The sequence below is a fragment of the Eurosta solidaginis genome, chromosome 2 (assembly GCF_040869045.1).
Source record: "Eurosta solidaginis isolate ZX-2024a chromosome 2, ASM4086904v1, whole genome shotgun sequence".
Lineage (NCBI taxonomy): Eukaryota > Metazoa > Arthropoda > Insecta > Diptera > Tephritidae > Eurosta > Eurosta solidaginis.
The window spans coordinates 193920828-193942417 of NC_090320.1; the positions used below are offsets into that span (position 1 = coordinate 193920828).

Here is a 21590-nt window from a genome sequence, read left to right on the forward strand (position 1 = left end):
CGTTAAAATGTTGTGCTTCGCAGAGCTTTTTGATTAAAATATTGACGAATATATTAATAAAAGTGTACCACGAAATTACATAAAAATCTTCCTCGGGGGTTTATTTAATAATTAAAATACTTAAGAAATATGCTTTCTTATGAAATGTTAAAGAAAATATGAAAAACATAAAGTATACATATATTACCCTAATTTCGTGGGTACCACGAAATTAGATACATCACAAAAAAAGTGTGTCCCTAATTTCGTGGGTTAGAAATATTAAAAAAAAGTTAAAAAAATTATTGGAATGAGTTTTGCAGTAATAGAAACGTTTAAGAAATGTTCACTAAATACCAAAAAATTATCATCATAAAAAAAAAATTTACCGATACCATTTTTACAGGCAGGTTTAATATTAAAAATTAGTAAAATATCAATTATTATACCATAAAAACCAATCTTTATTATGAAATTTTCAATTTAAAGAAACACTCCCCCAATTCCTTGTTTGGAAGAAAAAATTGAAATGCCACGAAATAACGTATTACCACGAAATTAAGGACACTTACCTTAAAAGGTAAAATTCTGATCGGGGTAGACCTTTTTCCGTGGTTTAGCACACTCTCCAAGTGTTTTTGCCATGAATAGTATCTTAGCGAAATTCACCTGCTTGCAGATGCCGTTCGGAGGTATCACAAGTAGCCTTGTATTTTTTTTAAGTAGGTGGTGCTGGCGTTCACGCCTGTGGACGAGCGTCTCGCCGCTAACCGAATAAAAGCAAAATTTTTTAATATATCATTCATCTGCGCCCATGCGCCGACAGAGGAGAAAGACGATGAGGTGAAAGACACTTTTTATGGACGTGCTTGGCGACTTTAAAACCAGGGTGGGCAAAGAAGGTGTTTTTGGCCCTACAGTCGGAAAGTTCAGCCTACACAATGAAACTTCTCCTAACGGACTGATGCTGATTGACTTTGCCGGTGCTCGAAACATGGTCATATCCAGCACGGGGTTCATGCATAAAAAGATACATCAAGCTACATGGCTGTATCCTGATCGAAATACTCGCAATCAGATCGATCACGTTGTGATAGACGGACGGCATGCCTCCATTGTTTTAGATGTGCGCACGATCCGAGGAGTGCGCACAATCCGAGGACCTAACATCGACTCGGACCATTATCTCTTTGCAGCCAAAATACGCACCCGCCTCAACGCGGCTAAAACCAAGGAACAAAAAACACAAGGAAAGCTAGACGTCGAAAAGCTTCAATCACAACAGACTGCCAATGATTTCGCAACTCGACTCTCACACCTGCTCTCTGAGAGCACAACTCATCCAATACAGGAGCAGTGGGAGCATATCTCCAAAGCACTTCGTACTGCCGCCGAGGAAAACATTGGTTACCGGCGGCCACGAAAAAACACCTGGTACGATGAAGAATGCCGCGTTGCAACCGAAAGAAAAGACGCTGCCTACAGGGCTACGTTAAAAGCGAGCACGATAAGAGGAGTGTGTGAACGTTATCGTGAGTTGAAAAGGGAAGCGAGACGCCTTTTCAGGAAGAAAAAAGCAGAAGCAGAAAGGCGTGAGTGCGAGGAGCTTAAGCTGCTCAACACCAGGAATAACGCCCGAAAATTCTACCAAAAAATACGGCGACAGACGGAAGGTTTTAAGACCGGGGCAAACTCCTGTAGGAATGAAAACGGCGACCTTGTAACTGATGTCCAGAGAGTGCTTAGATTATGGAGGGAATACTTCTCTGCTCTCCTAAATGCAATTCACCGTGCAGAGATGAAGAACCCGATCCCGCAATCGATGATGATGGAATATATGTCCCCCCGCCCGATTATGACGAAGTTAGAATAGCAATAACCAGATTGAAAAACAACAAGGCCGTGGGCGCTGATGGATTGCGTATTGCTATTCAAGTTCGGCGGCGAGGAGTTGGTAAGGCGCATGCAGCAGCTTCTTAGCAAAATATGGGCGAACGAAAGCATGCCCGACGGTTGGAATCTAAGTGTTCTTTGCCCAGTCCACAAGAAAGATAATACTGAAAAATGCACCAACTATCGTGGAATCAGCCTTCTTAATATCGCATATAAGATCCTTTTGTATTGTGCGAAAGATTGAAGCCCACCGTGAACCGGCTGATTGGACCTTATCAGTGCGGCTTCAGACCTGGTAAATCTACCATCGACCAGATTTTCACAATGCGCCAAATCTTGGAAAAAACCCGTGAAAAGAGAATCGACACACATCACCTCTTCGTCGACTTTAAAGCCGACTTCGAGAGCACGAAAAGGAGCTGCCTATATGCCGCTATGTCTGAATTTGGTTTCCCGGCAAAACTTATACGGCTGTGCAAAATGACGTTGAGCAACACCATCAGCTCAGTCAGAATTGGGAAGGACCTCTCCGAGCCGTTCGAAACTAATCGAGGTTTCAGACAGGATGACCCCCTATCGTGCGATTTCTTTAATTTGATGCTGGAGAAAATTATACTAGCTGCAGAACTTAACCGCACTGGAACAATATACTATAAAAGCGTGCAATTACTGGCATATGCTGATGACATTGATATCGTCGGCCTAAACAACCGCGCTGTTGGTTTTGCTTACTCCAAACTGGAAAAAGAAGCGGTAAAGATGGGTTTGATGGTGAATGAGGACAAAACGAAGTACCTGCTGTCATCGAGCAAAGAGTCAGCGCATATGCGCCTTGGCAACCACGCTACTGTTGGCAGCCATAATTTCGAAATAGTAAAAGACTTCGTTTATTTGGGAACCAGCATCAACACTAGCAACAACATCAGCACTGAAATCCAGCGAAGAATCAATCTTGCCAATAAATGCTACTTTGGACTAGGTAGGCAATTGAAAAGTAAAGTCCTCTCTCGGCGAACGAAAATCATACTCTACAAGTCACTTATCGTACCCGTCCTACTATATGGGGCAGAAGCATGGACCATGACAACAGCAGATGAAGCGGCTTTGAGGGTGTTCGAGAGAAAAGTTCTTCGAAAGATTTATGGACCTCTACGCGTTGGCGATGGCGAGTACCGAAGAAGATTTAATGATGAGCTGTACGAGCTATACGCAGACATCAACATAGTCCAGCGAATCAAAACGCAGCGGCTGCGCTGGCTAGGCCATGTTATGCGAATGAAAGATGATGATCCGGCCAAGAAAGTGTTTCTATCGGAACCCGCCTATGGAAGCAGAGGTAGAGGGCGGCCTCCACTCCGTTGAAAGGACCAGGTGGAAAACGATTTAAACTCCCTTGGTGTGACCAATTGGCGCCGGTTGGCGGAGCGAAGGAGCGACTGGCGCGCCTTGTTGGACGGCCCTACCGTTTGGACGGTTAAGCGCCAATTAAGTAAGTAAGTAAGTAAGGTGGATGAACTTCCAAAAAAAAAAAAATGTTTTTTCTTAAAACAAAGGCGGAGTCTTTGCAATACCCTCAATATTTTTGCATGAGACTCAATTCTTGGGTTATAGGTTTTACTTAATATCAGCTGACTTAGTTTTCTATATGCAAGTTTTTTTTAATGTACATATGTAGCTAAGTATAAAGCGTTTATAGCTAAATATTGCTCTAAGGTTGCGATTTTCAGATTCAAAGTATATTAAAAAGCGCAACTTGTTCTCAATGCCTAAAAAATGCCCATTTCTCAACTGATACGTGTTTATAACAGGTAAAATAAAAGTAATTTTTCGTGAATTAAAACATGAATGTAATATCAAAAGATACGTGCATTCGAATTATCTTGGCGGTCTTATTCCACAAACCCTATACCTTAATCTAATCCCTTTCGAAATTGATATAAACTCTAGTTTGAAGTTTCCTTTATATGATTTTTCTCTGAAGTTTTTCTATTTACTTTTCGCTGCCAAAAAAGAAAACAAATGCCCTAAACAAATGAGCAAATAAAATTTCAAAGAAATATACTGAATTCTAAAAAATTTTCATTTAGTTGTTTTGTTGTGCCTTTAAGGGTTGCACTTCCCAGAACTCCCATTTTTGCATCTACCCGATGCGCGTATTCCGTTCTAATATTCAGGAAGCTGTTCACTGTTCAGTTATTTTCTTTATGCTCTGTTCTTTTGAGTATTATTTACGCCTTTGGCCATTTGTTGGCACTTTGCTTTTAATGCGAAACGTCTGTTTATCATTGATAAGCGGACTAAGTGTGCGTCGAAAACGTTTTGAATAGGGCTTTTCAATGCTCATTCTAACAGCTATTGCGAGCTTCCACTTCCTTCTTTGACTTTCAAATATATTTCACTAGGGTTATAGAGCTTTTCGTAATTGTAGTTTTTTTAATAAACGCACATTGACCAAACTGAATAGACTTTTAAAGCTAAAGCAATTCTTTTGAAAAGTGAGTTAATTATTTCGTGCTTTCTTTGTAATCCCAAAGAAGGGAAATATTTTTTTAGCTAGTAAGGGTTTTCGAATTTATTGCTTTATTGTGTATTTAAACCATCAAAAAGTAGTTGAAAAGTCCGGCGTCATTCGCGTCCTAGCTCAAGTACTTAACAAGCTTTTGGATAAGTTGATTTGGGTTACTTTTTTTCGGGATGTGAGCGAAGTCGGGCCTTATTTAGAAAATAGTGTTCGTTGTTCGATAGAGAGGGAGGAAACACTTACAGCCCAAACAATCTAGTTTTGTGATGTCAACAGACCCTAAAAACCCAAAACGGGAATCGTTGAAAAAAGTCATAGATCCTACCCGAGAAGTTTTTCATCTTTCAGTCGAAAGCATTTGGTGAAATTGCATCCTTAAAACTCCGGAACTTTTGACTACCTATTTTAATTATTTCACTTAATGAGCTGTAGGAACATCATATCCACTCTATACTTATCGAAACCACAAGCCCATTATGAGGTGCGCTTTTAAGTAAGTAGCTGAAGAATGTCATGAGAAAATCTCAGCAATCTTCATGAAAAATTCAAGTCCTCCTGCATTGAATTGAACGTCGGATATGCAGTTTTGCAAATGCAAACAGTTTTTATGTACCAAAAGAAAACCACAAGAAATTCCTCAAACTGCTAGTGACAGCTGATGCGGTAAGAGGTAGGACAGCACAGATGAGGAATTCAGAATGGTATGAAAATAATGACTTCACCCATATAAGTAAGGATGTGCATGAGTTACAGTGGAAAGCTCATCTTGCAATTAATTTGCAATTTTAATTTACGAGTTTTGCTTACAATTGGATTTGAAGTCCGAAACGTCTGTTGTTGTCATTTTGTATTTCAAAGTTTTTGCAAGTAAGTACATAAGTAATATTACTTCTGCTTAAAAGTATATCAGATAAGTGTTGCTATGTCCTGTGGTTATTTTCTATTTAACATTTCAATTTATTAAAATTAACGCAAATATGCATAGATGTACAGTTGTATGTATATGGCCTTGTTGATCCCTTTTCATTTTTTATACCCAGCTGTACTTGTACACAGGGTATTATAACTTTGATTGGATAACGGTTGGTTGTACAGGTATAAAGAAATTAAGATAGATATATACTTCCATATATCAAAATTATCAGTATCGAAAAAAATTTGATTGAGCCATGTCCGTCCGTCAGTCTGTCCGTTAACACGATAACTTGAGTAAATATTGAGATATCTTCACTAAATTTGGTACACGAGCTTACCTGGACCCAGAATAGATTGGTATTGAAAATGAGCGATATAGGATGATAACCTCGCCCACTTTTTATATATATAACATTTTGGAAAGCACAAAAAACCTGATTATATAGTAAATAGTACACCTAGAATGTTGAAATTTGACGTGTGGACTGATATTGACTCTTGATAAAAATTTGAAAGAATTTTTAAAATGGGCGTGGCACCGCCCACTTGTGATAAAATCAATTTTACAAATATTATTAATCATAAATCAAAAATAGTTTAACCTATGGTAACAAAATTCGGCAGAGAGGTTGCCTTTACTGTAAGGAATGCTTTGAAGAAAAATTAACGAAATCGGTTAAGGACTACGCCCACTTTTATATAAAGGATTTTTAAAAGGGTCGTGGACGAATAAAATAAGCTATATCTTTGCAAAAAAGAGCTTTATATCAATGGTATTTCATTTCCCAAGTGGATTTATAACAATAAATGAGATAAACTTCAAATTGTAAAAAATGGGCATGGCACCGCCCCTTTTATGACTAAGCAATTTTCTATGTTTCGGGAGCCGTAACTCGAACAAAAATTAGTTCAGAATAGAACCATATGTAATGTATTAATGCGCAGTCTTATATCACTATTAAGCACACACAACAAACAACAACAGCATTTCATGTGTACAGCTAGGTATGTAATGTTCGGTTTCACCCGAACTTAGACTTCCTTACTTGTTTTGATTTCCTTTTATTTAAAATTTGTTTGTACTTTTCTTCACGATCCCATCACATTTTTTTGTAAAACAAGGTAAACATTCTAATTATCTCATGTAGTCATGTAGAGCACCGCCATGTAAATGGTTGGGTTTGTAAAGCTCGTATTGCCTTTAAGCTAGACAAAGTATTGTATTATTTGCCTGTTTCCTGCTACAAGTTTGTGTATCCTTTTTAACTGCGCTGGTCTCTCTCGTCTCACCACTTACTCAGCCATCAAATAAAATTTATTTAACGTATGCTGATATGCTATGTATTTATGTGTCTACTCACACAAATGAATGTTATTTAAGGTAAATTAGCAAAAGCCATCTTTAGAGTAAGGGCTTTTGTTGCTTCTATTTCTACTGATTTTTGTTTGTCTCCAGCTCCTCTCCCTTTGTTGCTTATCTATGCTGCTACTAGCTGGGTGGATGTTGGTGGCTGTCTCCCATCTGCATTGCGTACCTTTCAACGGCTTTCATTGCTGCCGTTTAACTTTATTTTCCAGCCATGACAGCTGTTGAAAACATACCCTTGTAGAATATATTCAAATACTCATTCTTTTCCGAATACATACCTCTAATATTTGTTGCCTCACATACCCAAATTTGTCGGCTTACTCTCCTCACAGCACATTCAAATTAAATGAAGTAGATTCCAAACTTTCATTCCTATGACCGCTTGATTCGTTATGATGGTATAGGATTCGCAATCTGCCTGTCAGCTAGGCATCCGACTGACCATCTCTTGTTTACTATTGCGCTCATCTGCAACACGTCTGAGCGAGCGGCAGTCGTGGCAACAAAAGCAAAAGCCTTGTGCTGAATGAACATCATTCGGTTGAGTGATATTTTTGCTTGGGGCATTTAGCACGTTTGTCAGCCAATTTCAAGTAAAAAGTGTGTACCTACATATATTTATAACCCAATAAACAATGTAAAAAGGAAGCTTGGAAACCTAAGAAAAATGTTAGTCTCAATTTAGTTTTCAGCATTTTCCATCATTTCATAGTTATCGATTTTTCAAGCTTTGCTCAAACCTTTTCTATTGGATTGTGAAAATGAGAAGGATATGAAAATGAGCGCGTTTTCATTCCATTCAGAATATGTTTGAGATATTGTTTAGAACAGGATTAGCAGGAGTTGATAATTATCAAAAATTCCTTATTAAAAAAGTCTTTTAGTCGCTTTACCATTTTCAGGTCAAATGAAACCGTTTTCTAGCCAAGTGAAACTTTTTTCAAATCGAATGAATTTTTTTCATTTCAAATGAAACCGTTTTGAAGTGTTAACACCTTTTGGAGTAATATCAAAAGTAACTTTGGTGTACTTTCAAATTTAGCACCGAAAATATCCAACATGAAAAAGTTTGGTGTAATACAGATCTAATATATAAAATTCCCCTGTCACGGTTTTAGAGGCTGAACTCCTCCGAAACGCCTGAACCGATTCTCATGAAGTTTTGTCAGCATACGGGGTAGGTCTGAGAATCGGCCAACGTCTACCTTTTTTTCGCTACGTGTCTAGGGTCTTCAGATCAAAACGTGGACCCGGGTACCCCTAGAATGTGTTTATACAATATGAATATCAAATGAAAGCTGTTGATGAGTGCTATAGTACAGGATTATTTTCATTCAATTGAGAGGCTAGGGTCTCGAGATATAGCCCAAAACGTGAACCCGGGTACCCCTAGAATGTGTTTATACAATATGGATATCAAATGAAAGCTGTTGATGAGTGCTATAGTACAGGATAATTTTCACACAACTGGGAGGTTAGGGTCTCGAGATATAGCCCAAAACGTGGACCCGGGTACCCCCAGAATGTGTTTATACAATATGGATATCAAATGAAAGCTGTTGATGAGTGCTATAGTACAGGATTATTTTCATTCAATTGGGAGGCTAGGGTCTCGAGATATAGCCCAAAACGTGGACCCGGGTACCCCTAGAATGTGTTTATACAATATGGATATCAAATGAAAGCTGTTGATGAGTGCTATAGCACAGGATAATTTTCATACAACTGAGAGGCTAGGGTCCGAAATATAGCCCAAAGCGTAGACCCGGATACACCTAGAATGTGTTTTTACATTATGGGTATCAAATTGAAGCTGTTGATGTATGCTTTAGTACAGAGTAAGTTTAACACCGCTGGGTGACCACGGTCTCGAAATATAGGTCAAAACATGGACCCGGATACACCTAGAATGTGTTTTTATATTATGGGTATCAAATTGAAGGTGTTGATGTGTGCTTTAGTACAGAGTAAGTTTTACACCGCTGAGTGACTAGGGTATCGTTATATAGGCCAAAACACGGACCCGGATACCCTAGAATGTGTGTGTATTATGGATATCAAATGAAAGCTGTTGCTGAGAGCTCTAAAGTTCATTGCGACATTCGATTTAATCGCATCAACCGGGCAAAACTGATAAATATGCATGCGAAGCCGAAATAAAAACAAGAGTTAATAATACACACATACCTATTTACATACGTCCTATTCGATTTGCCTGAAATTTCGTATATAAATTTGCCTATATTAGTATTTACGATGCTTTTTTCCGGGAAGTATACCAGAGACGGACTGGGACTGGGATTAGGACTAGGACTGGGACTGAGACAGAGACTCGGAGTGGGACTGGGACTGAGACTCGGAATGGGACTGGAACAAAATATATACCACCCTCGGGACTGAAAATAAGAGATGAAGAAGAAGGAGAAAAACTTGAGAGAAGAGAAAAGAGAGGAGATTGAGAAAGAGATGGAGATGAAGCGAAAAAGAAGGAGGGAAGTGGGTAAAAAGACTAGGAAAAAGTGTAGAGGGGTAGGACAGAGTTAGACGAAAAAGCTTATTAAAATGTATGCAGATAGGCCAAATTTAGGGCAGAACAACGTCTGCCGGGTCTGCTAGTAGTATTATAAGATCGTGTTCGAATCTAGCTCAAGACCTTAAGTCTAATATTTGGCCATTTTTATTGTTATGATATATTTTTTCTTAATTGAAAAATTTGGAGGGAAAAAGTTTAAGGCAACTGCCAAAGCTCGTTGTAAAAATGAGTTGCTTAACTCCTTCATCGGCTACGACTTGGTTGATGCTTGTCTTCATAATTTCTATTCCTATTCTGTTTTTTGATAATTTATTTTTGCAGTGATGCGACATTTGTCGAAAAAACAATGTGGATATTGGCCTTAATTTTATGGTTTGGTTGATGTTTGCCTTCATAATTTCTATTCCTATTCTGTTCTTTGATAATTTATTTTACCTAACCTAACTTACAGTGCTGCGACATCTGTCGAAAAACAATGTGGATATTGGGCTTAATTCTATGGCAATGATGCCATAATGTCATATTTATTAACACTTTCCCCGTGCTCTGGAATAATAAATAATTTTGGTGTTGTTTTATCGGCCCATTGATATGTAAGGTGTTGGGTTCGATCACCGGGCAGTTGCAGAGGAGGTGATCCACAGTTTCCTCCTTTTCGTAGTCTTTACAACTCCTAAAGCATCGACGATAGGGAACTGCTATTCTTTCTGCATGCCAACCAATAAGACAGTCCCCAGTTGGTACTACCACAAGTGCAAAAGTTTTATCTCTACTACCGGTATAAACGCGACGGGATCGCTTTAGATCCTAGGTTTGCTTAGATGTCCGAAACCCTGGGGTTTGAAGCAAACTATCGTTTGCAGCTAGCTTTGACTGTAGATGTCCGTTTTTGCATTGTATCGCATGTGGGTATGACTAAGAGTTCTTTGTCAGGAACAATCCGGTTGGTGGGTCCCTGAATACCAAGTTCGTCTGATTTCAAAACAGCACGGTGACGTAAATACAAACATAAACAAAAATTGCATGTACTTTGCTTTTGTAAATCGATGGACTAATGTCAAAATCATAATGCGCCGGAAGTGGAAAGAAAGTGTCAAATCATATCAAAATGTTCCAAGCTGCTGTTTTCCGACGGTCGCCTGTTCCTGGCTCCGCCACGATCCGAGCTTAGTTTTAAAATGGCAGTTCTCTGCAAAATTGAGCTAGCTCAAATCATCATCCTGCATTTAGAGCAGTGGTCGCCAGCTAGTGAAATAATTATTCGCGTTCATTTCATTTTCATTCTCTTTCGTTTATCACGAACAAGCAGAGTAACAACATCGGATGAGGCTATTGTTTAGTTGCGTATTTCTAAAATATAATATTCAAGCAAATGCTGACGCGCAGATTGTTTTAATTGTTTGCAAATATTTTGTTTAAATTTGTTGTTAGGCTGAAGCAATAAAATAAAATTTGTATGGCATATTTACGATTTATTTTTGAGTGTTAACAAACATGCGTACATTTGTCTACCTCGTTGGATTATTATCCGACTGAACCACTACAACTACGATTATGTTACTCTTACTAACACAGCCACAGTTTCAATATTGGTGACCACTGGTTAGAGCATAAGTTAAAGCTAGCCTTTTTACCTTTGAAAACAACACTCCAAGCTTAATTTTACAAAAATTGTTTAGTGGGTTGTACTGTACAAGTTCATACATGTGTATCGGCTAATGTAACTGTTTACATGACTCTCATTGACTGCTAGCTTATTGGTTTGTGCGCGGTTGACTGCCGTTTGTGTTGTCTATTTGTTTGTGTCTTTGCGAATACACCGAACACACGGGAATGGCACGAGCTTTCCGACCTTTGTTTGTTTTGTTTGTAAATATTTACAACTCATACTAAATATTCCACAACTCCGCCGGCTGTTAAACAACATTGCTGTGGAGTAGTGGAAACATTATTGACGTGTTTCAACATGGCAATAAATCAATCGAAGTGGTGCAAAATGTGTGTTCTAGAGCTTGGAATTAGTGTTGTTGCCTGTTTGCTTGGGTGGCGGCGATGTCAACGTACGTTTTGGCAAATATATTTTAAAACAGCTTAGTCCTTTGAGAATGGAAAATATACCTATCCTCTTTTGATTTAGTTTGAGACAAATCTTTAGTGATATTTAGCCAAACTAGCTTTATTGAATTTTGATGCTCAGTTTTCTGACGTAGGCCAATTCGGTCAGTTCCGGTAACGATGCGAAGAAATTTCGCAAGCCTTTCATTTTTGGTCGCCTTTTATTTCCAACATATACCTCCATAATCCAAGCACTTTCATTCATACAGGAATTTTCCAATAACTTGAAACCTTCCCTCTTTCGCTTTATTTGGATGTGACAACCAAGCTTATAGGTTTCCTAACTTTTTGTCACGAGCCAGGCATGCTCTTTTGCTGTAACGGAATATTGGCCCAAGTGGATTGTGGGATCTCGAACGTTCGCAGATTTAATAAAATAATTTAAAAAAATGTTTAGTTGAACCGTTATATTGAAAACCATACTTACATTAAGTAATAATAATACTAAAAGCTAGAAAATAATTAGGTAGGTCCTAGGTACTACACACTCCTCATCAATCTAGAGCGTTGATCAGATAATTAAATAAAAGCGTTGGACGCGTCAAATTTCTATTGATAGTCATAAGTAAGACCAACTGAACCTTAATCAGGTTATCCTACGCCTCACATTTTTATAAATTTCACGCGCCCAACGCTTTTATTTAATTGTCTGATCAACGCCCTAGATTGATGAGGAGTGTGATGACTAGTACCTAGAACCTACCTAATTATTTTCTAGATTTTAGTATTATTATTACTTAATGTAAGTATTGTTTTCAATAAAACGGTTTAACTAAAAAAATTTTGGTTTATTAATTTATTTTCAAGTTTTTAGTCCTAATTGCCTATTATTCCTCATTCTATTTAGTTCATTTAATGACTCATTATTACAAGGACCCTTTCCTGACAATTTGTCCCAATCTAAGTCCTCGAAGTCCAAAGAATTTTGATGTCACTTCTACCGGACTGTATGTAATATTTGTTCCAAATATGAGCCAAATCGGACCACAAATACGATTTTTTGAAATATTTTGACCCATGCGCCACATATCGGAGTTTTTTTCTTATTATTGCATTGTCGTCGGGTTCTGAACTATATTCCAAGTTTGAAGCTTGTAGCTTATCGGGAAGTTACTTAAATTTTAATTACAAAATTCGTCCCGGCCGGATGACAAGACAAGCTAAATAAAACCGTTTAAAAAAGGGGAATTATGCCGTCTTTAACCACTGGGTTGATCTGGTACAGTCGTGAATTTTAATGAGCTATTATTTTGTTTTGATTATTATGCTTTATTATTACAAAACAACCTGAAAAGAATTAAACATGCCGACTGACGTAATAGCTATTTCCATCCGGCCAAAGATTTCTTCAGATGTCTTTGTATTTTTTAGTTAGAAACTATCCTCTTTGAGCTGAGATTCGAACTCGAGTTCCCGGATTTCTAATCCTGCAGGCCTACCGCTAGGATATGACTGCTTCTGTTTGTATGATATTTCATTTTCTGTCTGGTTGTTGTTGCTATTTTTTTTTTCAATCGATCTGGTGTTTACCTAGCTCTTATTGGCTTGGCTTCTATGTACATATGTATGTACATATGTAATGCAATATTTGAGCACAATTTTCACCAACTTCCAGAATTTTGGTTAAATTGAAACTACGTACGTATCAAGGGCGCCATAAGCTCAAGGGACATAAAGTCAATTGACCTTATGACCACTTCACCACTTCGCCACCATAAAGGTCAGTTAACCTTATTACGCCTTCAAAGGGGTACAATTAAAGTGGTCATAGAGCCAGTTGACTTTAGGGCCCTTCAAAATTCGATGTAGTGACCATTTAGGGAATTTCCGTTTGACCATGTGACCATTTCGGGAAAAAGATCATGTTAATGAACTGTAGTGAGACGAAAGCAAAGAAGCTCCGCGGAATCAATTTTACGTTAATTTACAACAGGAAAATTAGCGGCGCGAAATTTTTTATTCCAAATTTTCTTAAGGCGCAATCATCAATCAGTCAAACAGTCAAGGTCTTTCACGTACAATCAAATGACCGACGTCTGAACGTACTCGAAAACATGGAAATCTACAAACAAAACACATCGAACTAAAAAATTAAAAACAAATAATAGTTTAAAACGACTAAAAACCTACGCTTTTTTAGCTAACGGCCCTAAAAATTAGAAAATAATTTATAATCACAAAGATTTTATGTTAAATAAGTAGAATGTGGAATAATTTACCCTAAATAATTTACTCAAAATAAAATTACCTATAATAACATTTAAGTTAACAGAATAATCAAATTCAGTGTAAGAAGCGTGGCACTCTTTTTTTTGCTATATTTTCATAATAGTTGCAAATAGAATAATTATAGTATTTCATTTATCAAGCGCCCCACGCAGATAAATCAAGATCACTTCGTTGTTGTGGCATTTGCATGTTCAAATTTTATCGGGATTTGGATCAGTGTTTATTGGAACTCAGCTATTCACTTTATTACTGCTGGCTTAGTTTTTTTTCCCTCTACATTTATATGTGCCTTAGATCACGTACTCCACCTGATTTTAATCTTTAAAAAATTTAATTTTTTTAGGCAAGTAAATTGTTAGAGGCAAACCAATTTTATCAAAAACCAAGTTTAAGTCAGTTATCAACAAAAGAAATTTGTATCTGAAACTGTCTTTAGACACAATATGGCCACAGGCCATCATTGCACACATTGAGCGTAGACTTGAAGAATATTGCGATATGAAAATAAAGTTAAATGAAAAATCCGTGATGAAGAAAATTTTGCGCCACTATTTACATACTCTCGAACGGCGAAGTGAATATTTAAAAATTTTATTGTTAAGCCTAGAGTTAGTTGGATGTGCTCAAGTTCACTTAACGCTTCATTTTTACGCCCTTCAAAAATTTTCATTGCTGTCATTTGGCGCACGCGACACTGAAACTGTAGCCTATGACATTTTTTATGATGCTCATCTGTGAAACTCACTTCCTCTTAACACACTCATGTATATATAAGTATCTATACCAGTGGTGCACAATGCCGGCAGAGCTTCGAGCACATCTACTTTTGCGGGTAAAAAAAATCTTATCATCACTTAGATAATGTTTAGGAGATACATCTAGCGGCAATTATTGAAGATTCCTGCAGTGGTTAAATAACGGGTTATACTCAATAGCAGAGGCACGAACCTCTGTTCGTCATTCGTATAACCTATAGCTGAATCGGTTGCGATGAATTAGGGACACACTAACTTTTCGGTCATAGGAGTAAAAAATAGTGTAGATAGTAAATGGTGAGACACATCTCAGTTGCAGCTGAGTATAAGCATACTGAATTTTAGCAATACTTATTTTCTGCGCAGCAATTTCATGAGTGCAAATAAAGTTATGCACTTAGCAGTCCATACAAAATCTAAGTGCACATGTATATAGATGCAAAAAAAAAAAAACACAGCTAGTATGTGTTTGCATGGAGAATACTTGAGCATAAAATCCACACATGCGGCGATTACTTCTTGAACTGATCGACTGTTTGCTTAACTGAAGCTCTGTCGCTGCGCTCACTCGACATATACATAGGTGAACGCCGAATAGTTTTCCGAACGAAGCTCTCGAGTGCACAACTGTTCTATAATAATTTTTTAAATTATTTTGCCTTAAGTAATAATTTTTCTCTCTTATCTTCGTACTTGCAGACGGAACTCTCACATAACTTGCAGCAACTGTCGGAGAAGGCACGTTCCACCACAGAATTTATACAGCGATTAAAAGGCATGAGTGACAAAGTGACGGTAAGTATGAATTTAGTATTCGCACTAGTAGTTACTTAAATAGCAGAATGGTTACATTTGAAGCTAACGAAACTGTGACAATGAATTTTTCGCTTCCCAAAAAATTTCACTCAATTTTCATACGGCCATTGCACAATGTAGCAACAGTAACTTATCAAACATTTTTTTATTTAAATTTTTCAAATTCTTTTGCTGTTCATGACATGAAATGAAAGCATGAAATGCTCAAGGGCTCTTTTGGCGTGACAGTTACAAGTTGGTTTCTGCTTTTAATATCAATGACTTTGTGTAATTTTTTTTTTTTTTATTTATATACTTTTTGTATTTTGACAAATTGCATCCATTTAACATTCAGCCGAAATTCCTATAGATACAGCAACATTAAGAAAACCACGCAAAATACATTGGCGCATTAAGAAATTAAAAAACAAAAAAACGAATCGCGCTATTTATTACATAACTTTTTTAATTGCGCATTTTCTTTTGCTACCAACCACTCAGCAACCCTTTGTTGAATGTCAAGTTTTCCGACGAAGACAAACTGAGTACATGACGTTTTCGTGCGCTTCAAAAAGGAGTTATTAAAATTTTAATGTTTACCTTATGCCTGCGAGAAAGTTAATCTAAACTTACGAAGGAGGAAAAATAAAAAAATATCAAGGATTAAAAAAAACTTTTTTGTTTTGTCTTATTTTAATTAGATCATCATTTCTTAACAGTTTTTTATAACTCACACGCAAACTTACTCTTAACTCTTTATTGTTATTCTCTGTTCTCTGGCAACTCAGGAGTCCTGCATGGAATTTGAAAGACTTGTGACGGCACAATGTGAAGCTCTTATACAAGCCATACACGATCGCCGCGAATATCTACTTGAAGCCATACGCATGGATAAGGATACGAAAATCAGAATATTAAAGGTAAGAAAAAACAGAAAAAGTGTTTTTTCCAGGTGTATGTTTGTAAAAAATATCAGATGGGCAGTAGGGGTCCTATAATTAGAGTACTTAAAAATGTGTGCGAGAAAATAGCCTCGAAATGGCAAGTACATACTAGAGCTTACGATTTTTTCTCGAACACAAGCGAGATCTTCGAGACCCGAGAAATCGAGAACTCGACTTCCCGCGAGATCCCGTGTCTCGAAGTACTCGTAAATCTCGCGAGCTTCTCGACTTAAACTTAATCGCTGTATGGACAGTTTTTATACAATTATTTTTTTTACTTGTTATTTTTCTGTTGTTTATTTTGCTTTCCAATGACACTTAAAACATATTTATTATACATATAATTTTGTTCACAATATTTTATTTTTTTAACGAGACATCGAGAACACGGCTTCTCGCGAGATTCTCGAATCTCGAAATACTCGTAATACTCGCCAGCTTCTCGACTTTCACTTCAGTCGCTGCATTGGTAGTATTCTTTACATTTCGGTGTTTTTTACTTGTGGTTTTGTGGACATTTTCGCTTGTGCTCCAGAAGAAATCGTAAGCTCAATAAGAAACAGTCAATAAATCGATTAAATTGGATGTCGAGTAGCTCGCGAGTCTAACGAGTAATTCGAGAATCTCGCGAGAAGGTGAGACTCGCGAGAAATCTCTTCTCGAACAAGTTCGAGAAATCGTTAGCTCTAGTACTTACTGAAGGAGCGAGGAATGCAAGATAAGTTTTCAGTCTTACCTTCCCAGAAAGCCACTGAAGAGACCGAGGTAATTTAGTTGAGGCACATCGCTCCTCCACTTGCCAGTTCTTTACATCCGCATTTACCGTGAAAGCCAAGGTCGGATGGCCGCTGGAACCCACCAGTGAAGTGTTAGGAGAAATCTGGCTTGACATAAATGAAAACCAAACCAGGTTCTTTATCAATCTCAATTTTCATACCATTGACCAGGAATCCGAAGAAATGAGTTCTGTCGAAGCTGTAGGGATGAGGAAAAGATAAGACTTGTTAATCATTTCCCATCAGCTGCCCGGCTTTAGCCAAAACACGCACGAAATATCTGAACAAGCACTTCAACGGCTATTTAGCGGAGCTTGGCTCAACTTAAAATTAAGGTATCCTGCTCCATTTGGACTTTCGAATTACTTAACTTTTTTATATAAATAAAGGAGATAGAGCGTTAACTGATTCAGTTGTATCACAAGCCAGCGTCAGCTGGCTTAAGTGTAGCCCATATCCTAACTTTCACAAAAATTAAAATGTACATATTTTTCCGCAGTTCGCACATAATCTTGCAGGGTGTGGCTGCGAAACCTGGTAGAAAAGTATCGTTTACACACCATGTCTGATCACACTGTTGACAAATTCAGTATATGGGAAGTCTTTGCGTGTCGGCCAATAACCCTTAACCTAACACCGTGAGTGAGTTTCTGCTGGGGTATCTACTAAATATGCATCAAAATGAAACGTTCTGCACTGCTCAAGAATATACGGCTTGTGAAATTATCCCATGAATAGGAACTCATCTTTTAAACTTTTTGACAGCATATCATCATGGCTTATTCAGTATTGACGTCAGTTTTATACGAAATGCAGTGATTCGCATTCTGGTGTTGGAATCAATGACTTCCTGCGATAACATCTATGCTTTACACGAAATGTATCATCGATCCACTTTTACCAAATAGACATCATCATCATCATTAATTGGCGCTTTACCGCCTAAGCGAGTTTATTCGTTGCGATAACTGACGCCGATTGAGAGCACCAAGCGAGGTCAAGTCTGCCTTCACCAGTGAGGATGTACCCTACCTCTGCTCCCAAACCCTACATGAGGCCAGTATTGACGAGCGACTCTCAGATCGTGATTTTTGTTCGTCGAGAGTCCAAAGTAGCATTTGTTGTCAAGAGCTATTCTACATTTGATTGCTAAACTGGCATTGTTTTCGACGAAGTCTTTCACAGTCTCGATATTATATTCGTTAACAGTGCCGTGGATGCCAAGGCGTGAATGAGCCGATTCTTTCTAGAATAACAGCAATTACTTCGAATTGTCCTCATTAACCGCAATACCCTCTTTTTTGCCTTTTCGTCTAATCCAGATTTCATGGCTCGTTTGTTAAGGCCAATGATATTAATATGACCAAATATACATCATCTGATATACTTACATTTTTGATCCGTCCTGTCCGCTCCCCTCTTCCACTTCCTTTAAAACTCTTTCTCCTCTTACTCTCGTTATCTCTACCCTTCCAATTTCTATCCCAACCTTGTACCTATATTGCTCGCAGCCTTTATCTTCCCCTTCCTCTCTATGACGCTTTCCCAATCCTGTTCCACCTTCTCACTTTATCTTGTTTCACTGCTTTCACTTATATATGAAAAGGTTTCTCCCTTTTTTCGCACTATCTACCCCCGACCTCTCCTCATTCTCCTTGACGCTCTTCTTGAACATCAATATATTCATCGATTTTCGTCGACCCTAATAATAAAAGTAATAAATTGTGGCGATATACCTCCGCATATATTAAGGTCGAGCTCTCTCCAACTTCATTTTTGCTTCAAATTGACTTATGTGCTTAATGCCGAATAATGATTATCCGTATAAGTTCTCAGGCCGGCACTGTCCTCATTCAATAAAAAAAAAAACTGGATTAAATAAGACTAATTTCCTTCTCTTCTATCTTATTTTATATAGGATCAACAATCAAACTGTACCGGCAAACTGCAACAAACCACTGGACTAATACAATTCTGCATTGAAGCGCTAAAAGAGACTGACAGTGCTGCCTTTTTGCAAGTAAGTAGTATGGGAAATTAATTAGTAGCTAGTAAATTATGTAATATGAAATATGGTAATGAAACTACAAATGTTAGGGTAAAACAAGTATATGGAATTAGTTTTGGTTTTTCTGTTTTCAGTAACGAATGAATGTATTTAAACGGTCTTACTTATATTGTCTTATCTAATAAACGCATTGTACGCAAAAGCAAAAACTATTGTGGGAACACTTTTTCAGGGAGACGCGAAGGCGGAAATGGAAGAGGAGGGAGCGCAATCAAAAATTTGAAAAAATCAAAATGTATACTATTAGCACTGTATGTGCTACAAAACAGCTTTAAATCGAAAAGTTTGTAAAATATATTTTTAGTGATGTAACGCACTACGGGGGGTATGAGTAACATTACATGATTTGTCATTGCTTTTCCACTGATTAAATACTTCATCTATACATGAGAAGGAATTTGGTGCTCCAGCTTTTGCTCTTCTTCTAGGGTATACAGGGTGTTTTGTTACGTAACTATAATACTTTGAAGTTATAGTCTGTGGCTAACTTCTTGACGAATGGTAGCCAAAAGTTTCAGTATAACCCGAATATCCTAGGAAAGACATTTAATTTATTTTCCGTATCGTATTGAATATCATATTCTGTCCAGGTGCATACACATAAACTCAGCTCACGAAAAAAATTTAATAAAGTAGTATGAGCCTGTCTAGCTAATTAAATACATATAAAAAACAAGTAAGGAAGGCTAAGTTCGGGTGTAACCGAACATTACATACTCAGCTGAGAGCTTTGGAGACAAAATAAGGAAAAATCGCCATTTAGCAAAATGAACCTAGGGTAACCCTTTGTATGACATGGGTTTCAAATGGAAAGTATTAAAGAATTTTTTAAAAGGGAGTGGGCCATAGTTCCATAGGTGAACGCCATTTCGGGATATCGCCATAAAGGTGGACCAGGGGTGACTCTAGAATGTGTTTGTACGATATGGGTATCACAATAAAGGTATTAATGAGTGTTTTAAAAGGGAGTGGCCCTTAGTTGTATATGTGAAGACGTTTTCGAGATATCGACCAAAATGTGGAACAGGGTGACCCAGAACATCATCTGTTGGGTACCGCTAATTTATTTATACATGTAATACCACGAACAGTATTCCTGCCAAGATTCCAAGGGCTTTTGATTTTTCCCTGCAGAACGTTTTCATTTCCTTCTACTTAATATGGTAGGTGTCACGCCCATTTTACAAAGTTTTTCCTAAAGTTATATATTGCATCAATAAACCAATCCAATTACCATGTTTGATCTCTTTTTTCATATTTGCTATAGAATTATGGCATTTTTTTCATTTTATCGTAATTTTCGATATGGAAAAAGTGGGCGTGGTCATAGTCGGCTTTCGGCCATTTTTTATACAAAGATAAAGTGAGTTCAGATAAGTACGTGGACTGAGTTTAGTAAAGATGCATCGATTTTTGCTCAAGTTATGGTGTTAACTGCCGAGCGGAAGGACAGACGGTCGACGTGTATAAAAACTGGGCGTGGCTTCATTTTCACAGAAAACAGTTATCGTCATAGAAGCTATGCCTCTACCGAATTTCACAAGGATTGGTGAATTTTTGTTCGACTTATGGCATTAAAAGTATTCTAGACGAATTAAATGAAAAAGGGCGGAGGTACGCCCATTTTGAAATTTTCTTTTATTTTTGTATTTTGTTGCACCATATCATTACTGGAGTTGAATGTTGACATAATTTACTTATATACTGTAAAGATATTACATTTTTTGTTAAAATTTGACTTTAAGAAAACTTTTTTTTAAAAGTGGGCGTGTTCTTCATCCGATTTCGCTATTTTATATTTAGGACACATATAGTAATAGGAGTGACATGCCTACCAAATTTCATCATGATATCTTCAACGACTGCCAAATTACAGCTTGAAAAACTTTTAAATTACCTTCTTTTAAAAGTGGGCGGTGCCACGCCAATTGTCCAAAGTTTTACTAATTTTCTATTTTGCGTTATAAGGTCAACGCACCTACCAAGTTTCATCGCTTTATCCGTCTTTGGCAATGAATTATCGCACTTTTTCGGTTTTTCGAAATTTTCGATATCAAAAAAGTGTACGTGGTTGTAGTCCGATTTCGTTCATTTTAATCGATCTGAGATGAGCGCCCAGGAACCTACATACCAAATTTCATCAAAATACCTCAAAATTTACTCAAGTTATCGTGTTTACGGACGGACGGACGGACATGGCCAAATGAATTTCTTTTTTCGCCCAGATCATTTTGATATATAGAAGTCTATATCTATCTCGATTAGCTTATGCCATTACGGATTACCGTTATGCCAACAAAGTTAATATACTCTGTGAGCTCTGCTCAGCTGAGTATAATAATTATTTAATAGTGAACAGCGGAAGCATTGCTAATAGGCATTGCTAAAAATTCAGTTATACTAATCAGTTCTGTTGAGCGCACCTGAAAATATTCCAATAACTTGGATTAAAAACATGTAGCCGCCATGCAAGCCAAATCTCTTAGATCACACACATATTTTTGGATTTATTCGTGACGACTACGCAACTTTTTATCTGATTTCCTGGAAAGGTCATACCTTATTGCTTGATTTTATAGCATACAATTTTTTTCGGGAAGTGAGCCAGATACCGGCCTATGAAAAAAAGTCGATAATTTATTATTCGATTCGCTTAAAATTTGGTACTTAGGTAGCCTAGGCTATTATTTCGTTTAGA

At 37.4% G+C, this 21590-nt stretch overlaps 1 protein-coding gene across 9 annotated transcripts in view; it reads left to right on the plus strand.

Annotated features, from left to right (window-relative positions):
• The window catches only part of Trim9 (E3 ubiquitin-protein ligase Trim9), a 646819-nt gene that overhangs the window by 574396 nt on the left and 50833 nt on the right, over positions 1-21590 (plus strand). For all 9 annotated transcript variants that reach the window (XM_067766718.1, XM_067766725.1, XM_067766726.1 and 6 more), the window contains exons 3-5: positions 15009-15104; positions 15893-16024; positions 18743-18844. In XM_067766718.1, coding sequence (XP_067622819.1) covers positions 15009-15104; positions 15893-16024; positions 18743-18844 — 330 coding nt within the window. The remainder of the gene's footprint in view (positions 1-15008; positions 15105-15892; positions 16025-18742; positions 18845-21590) is intronic.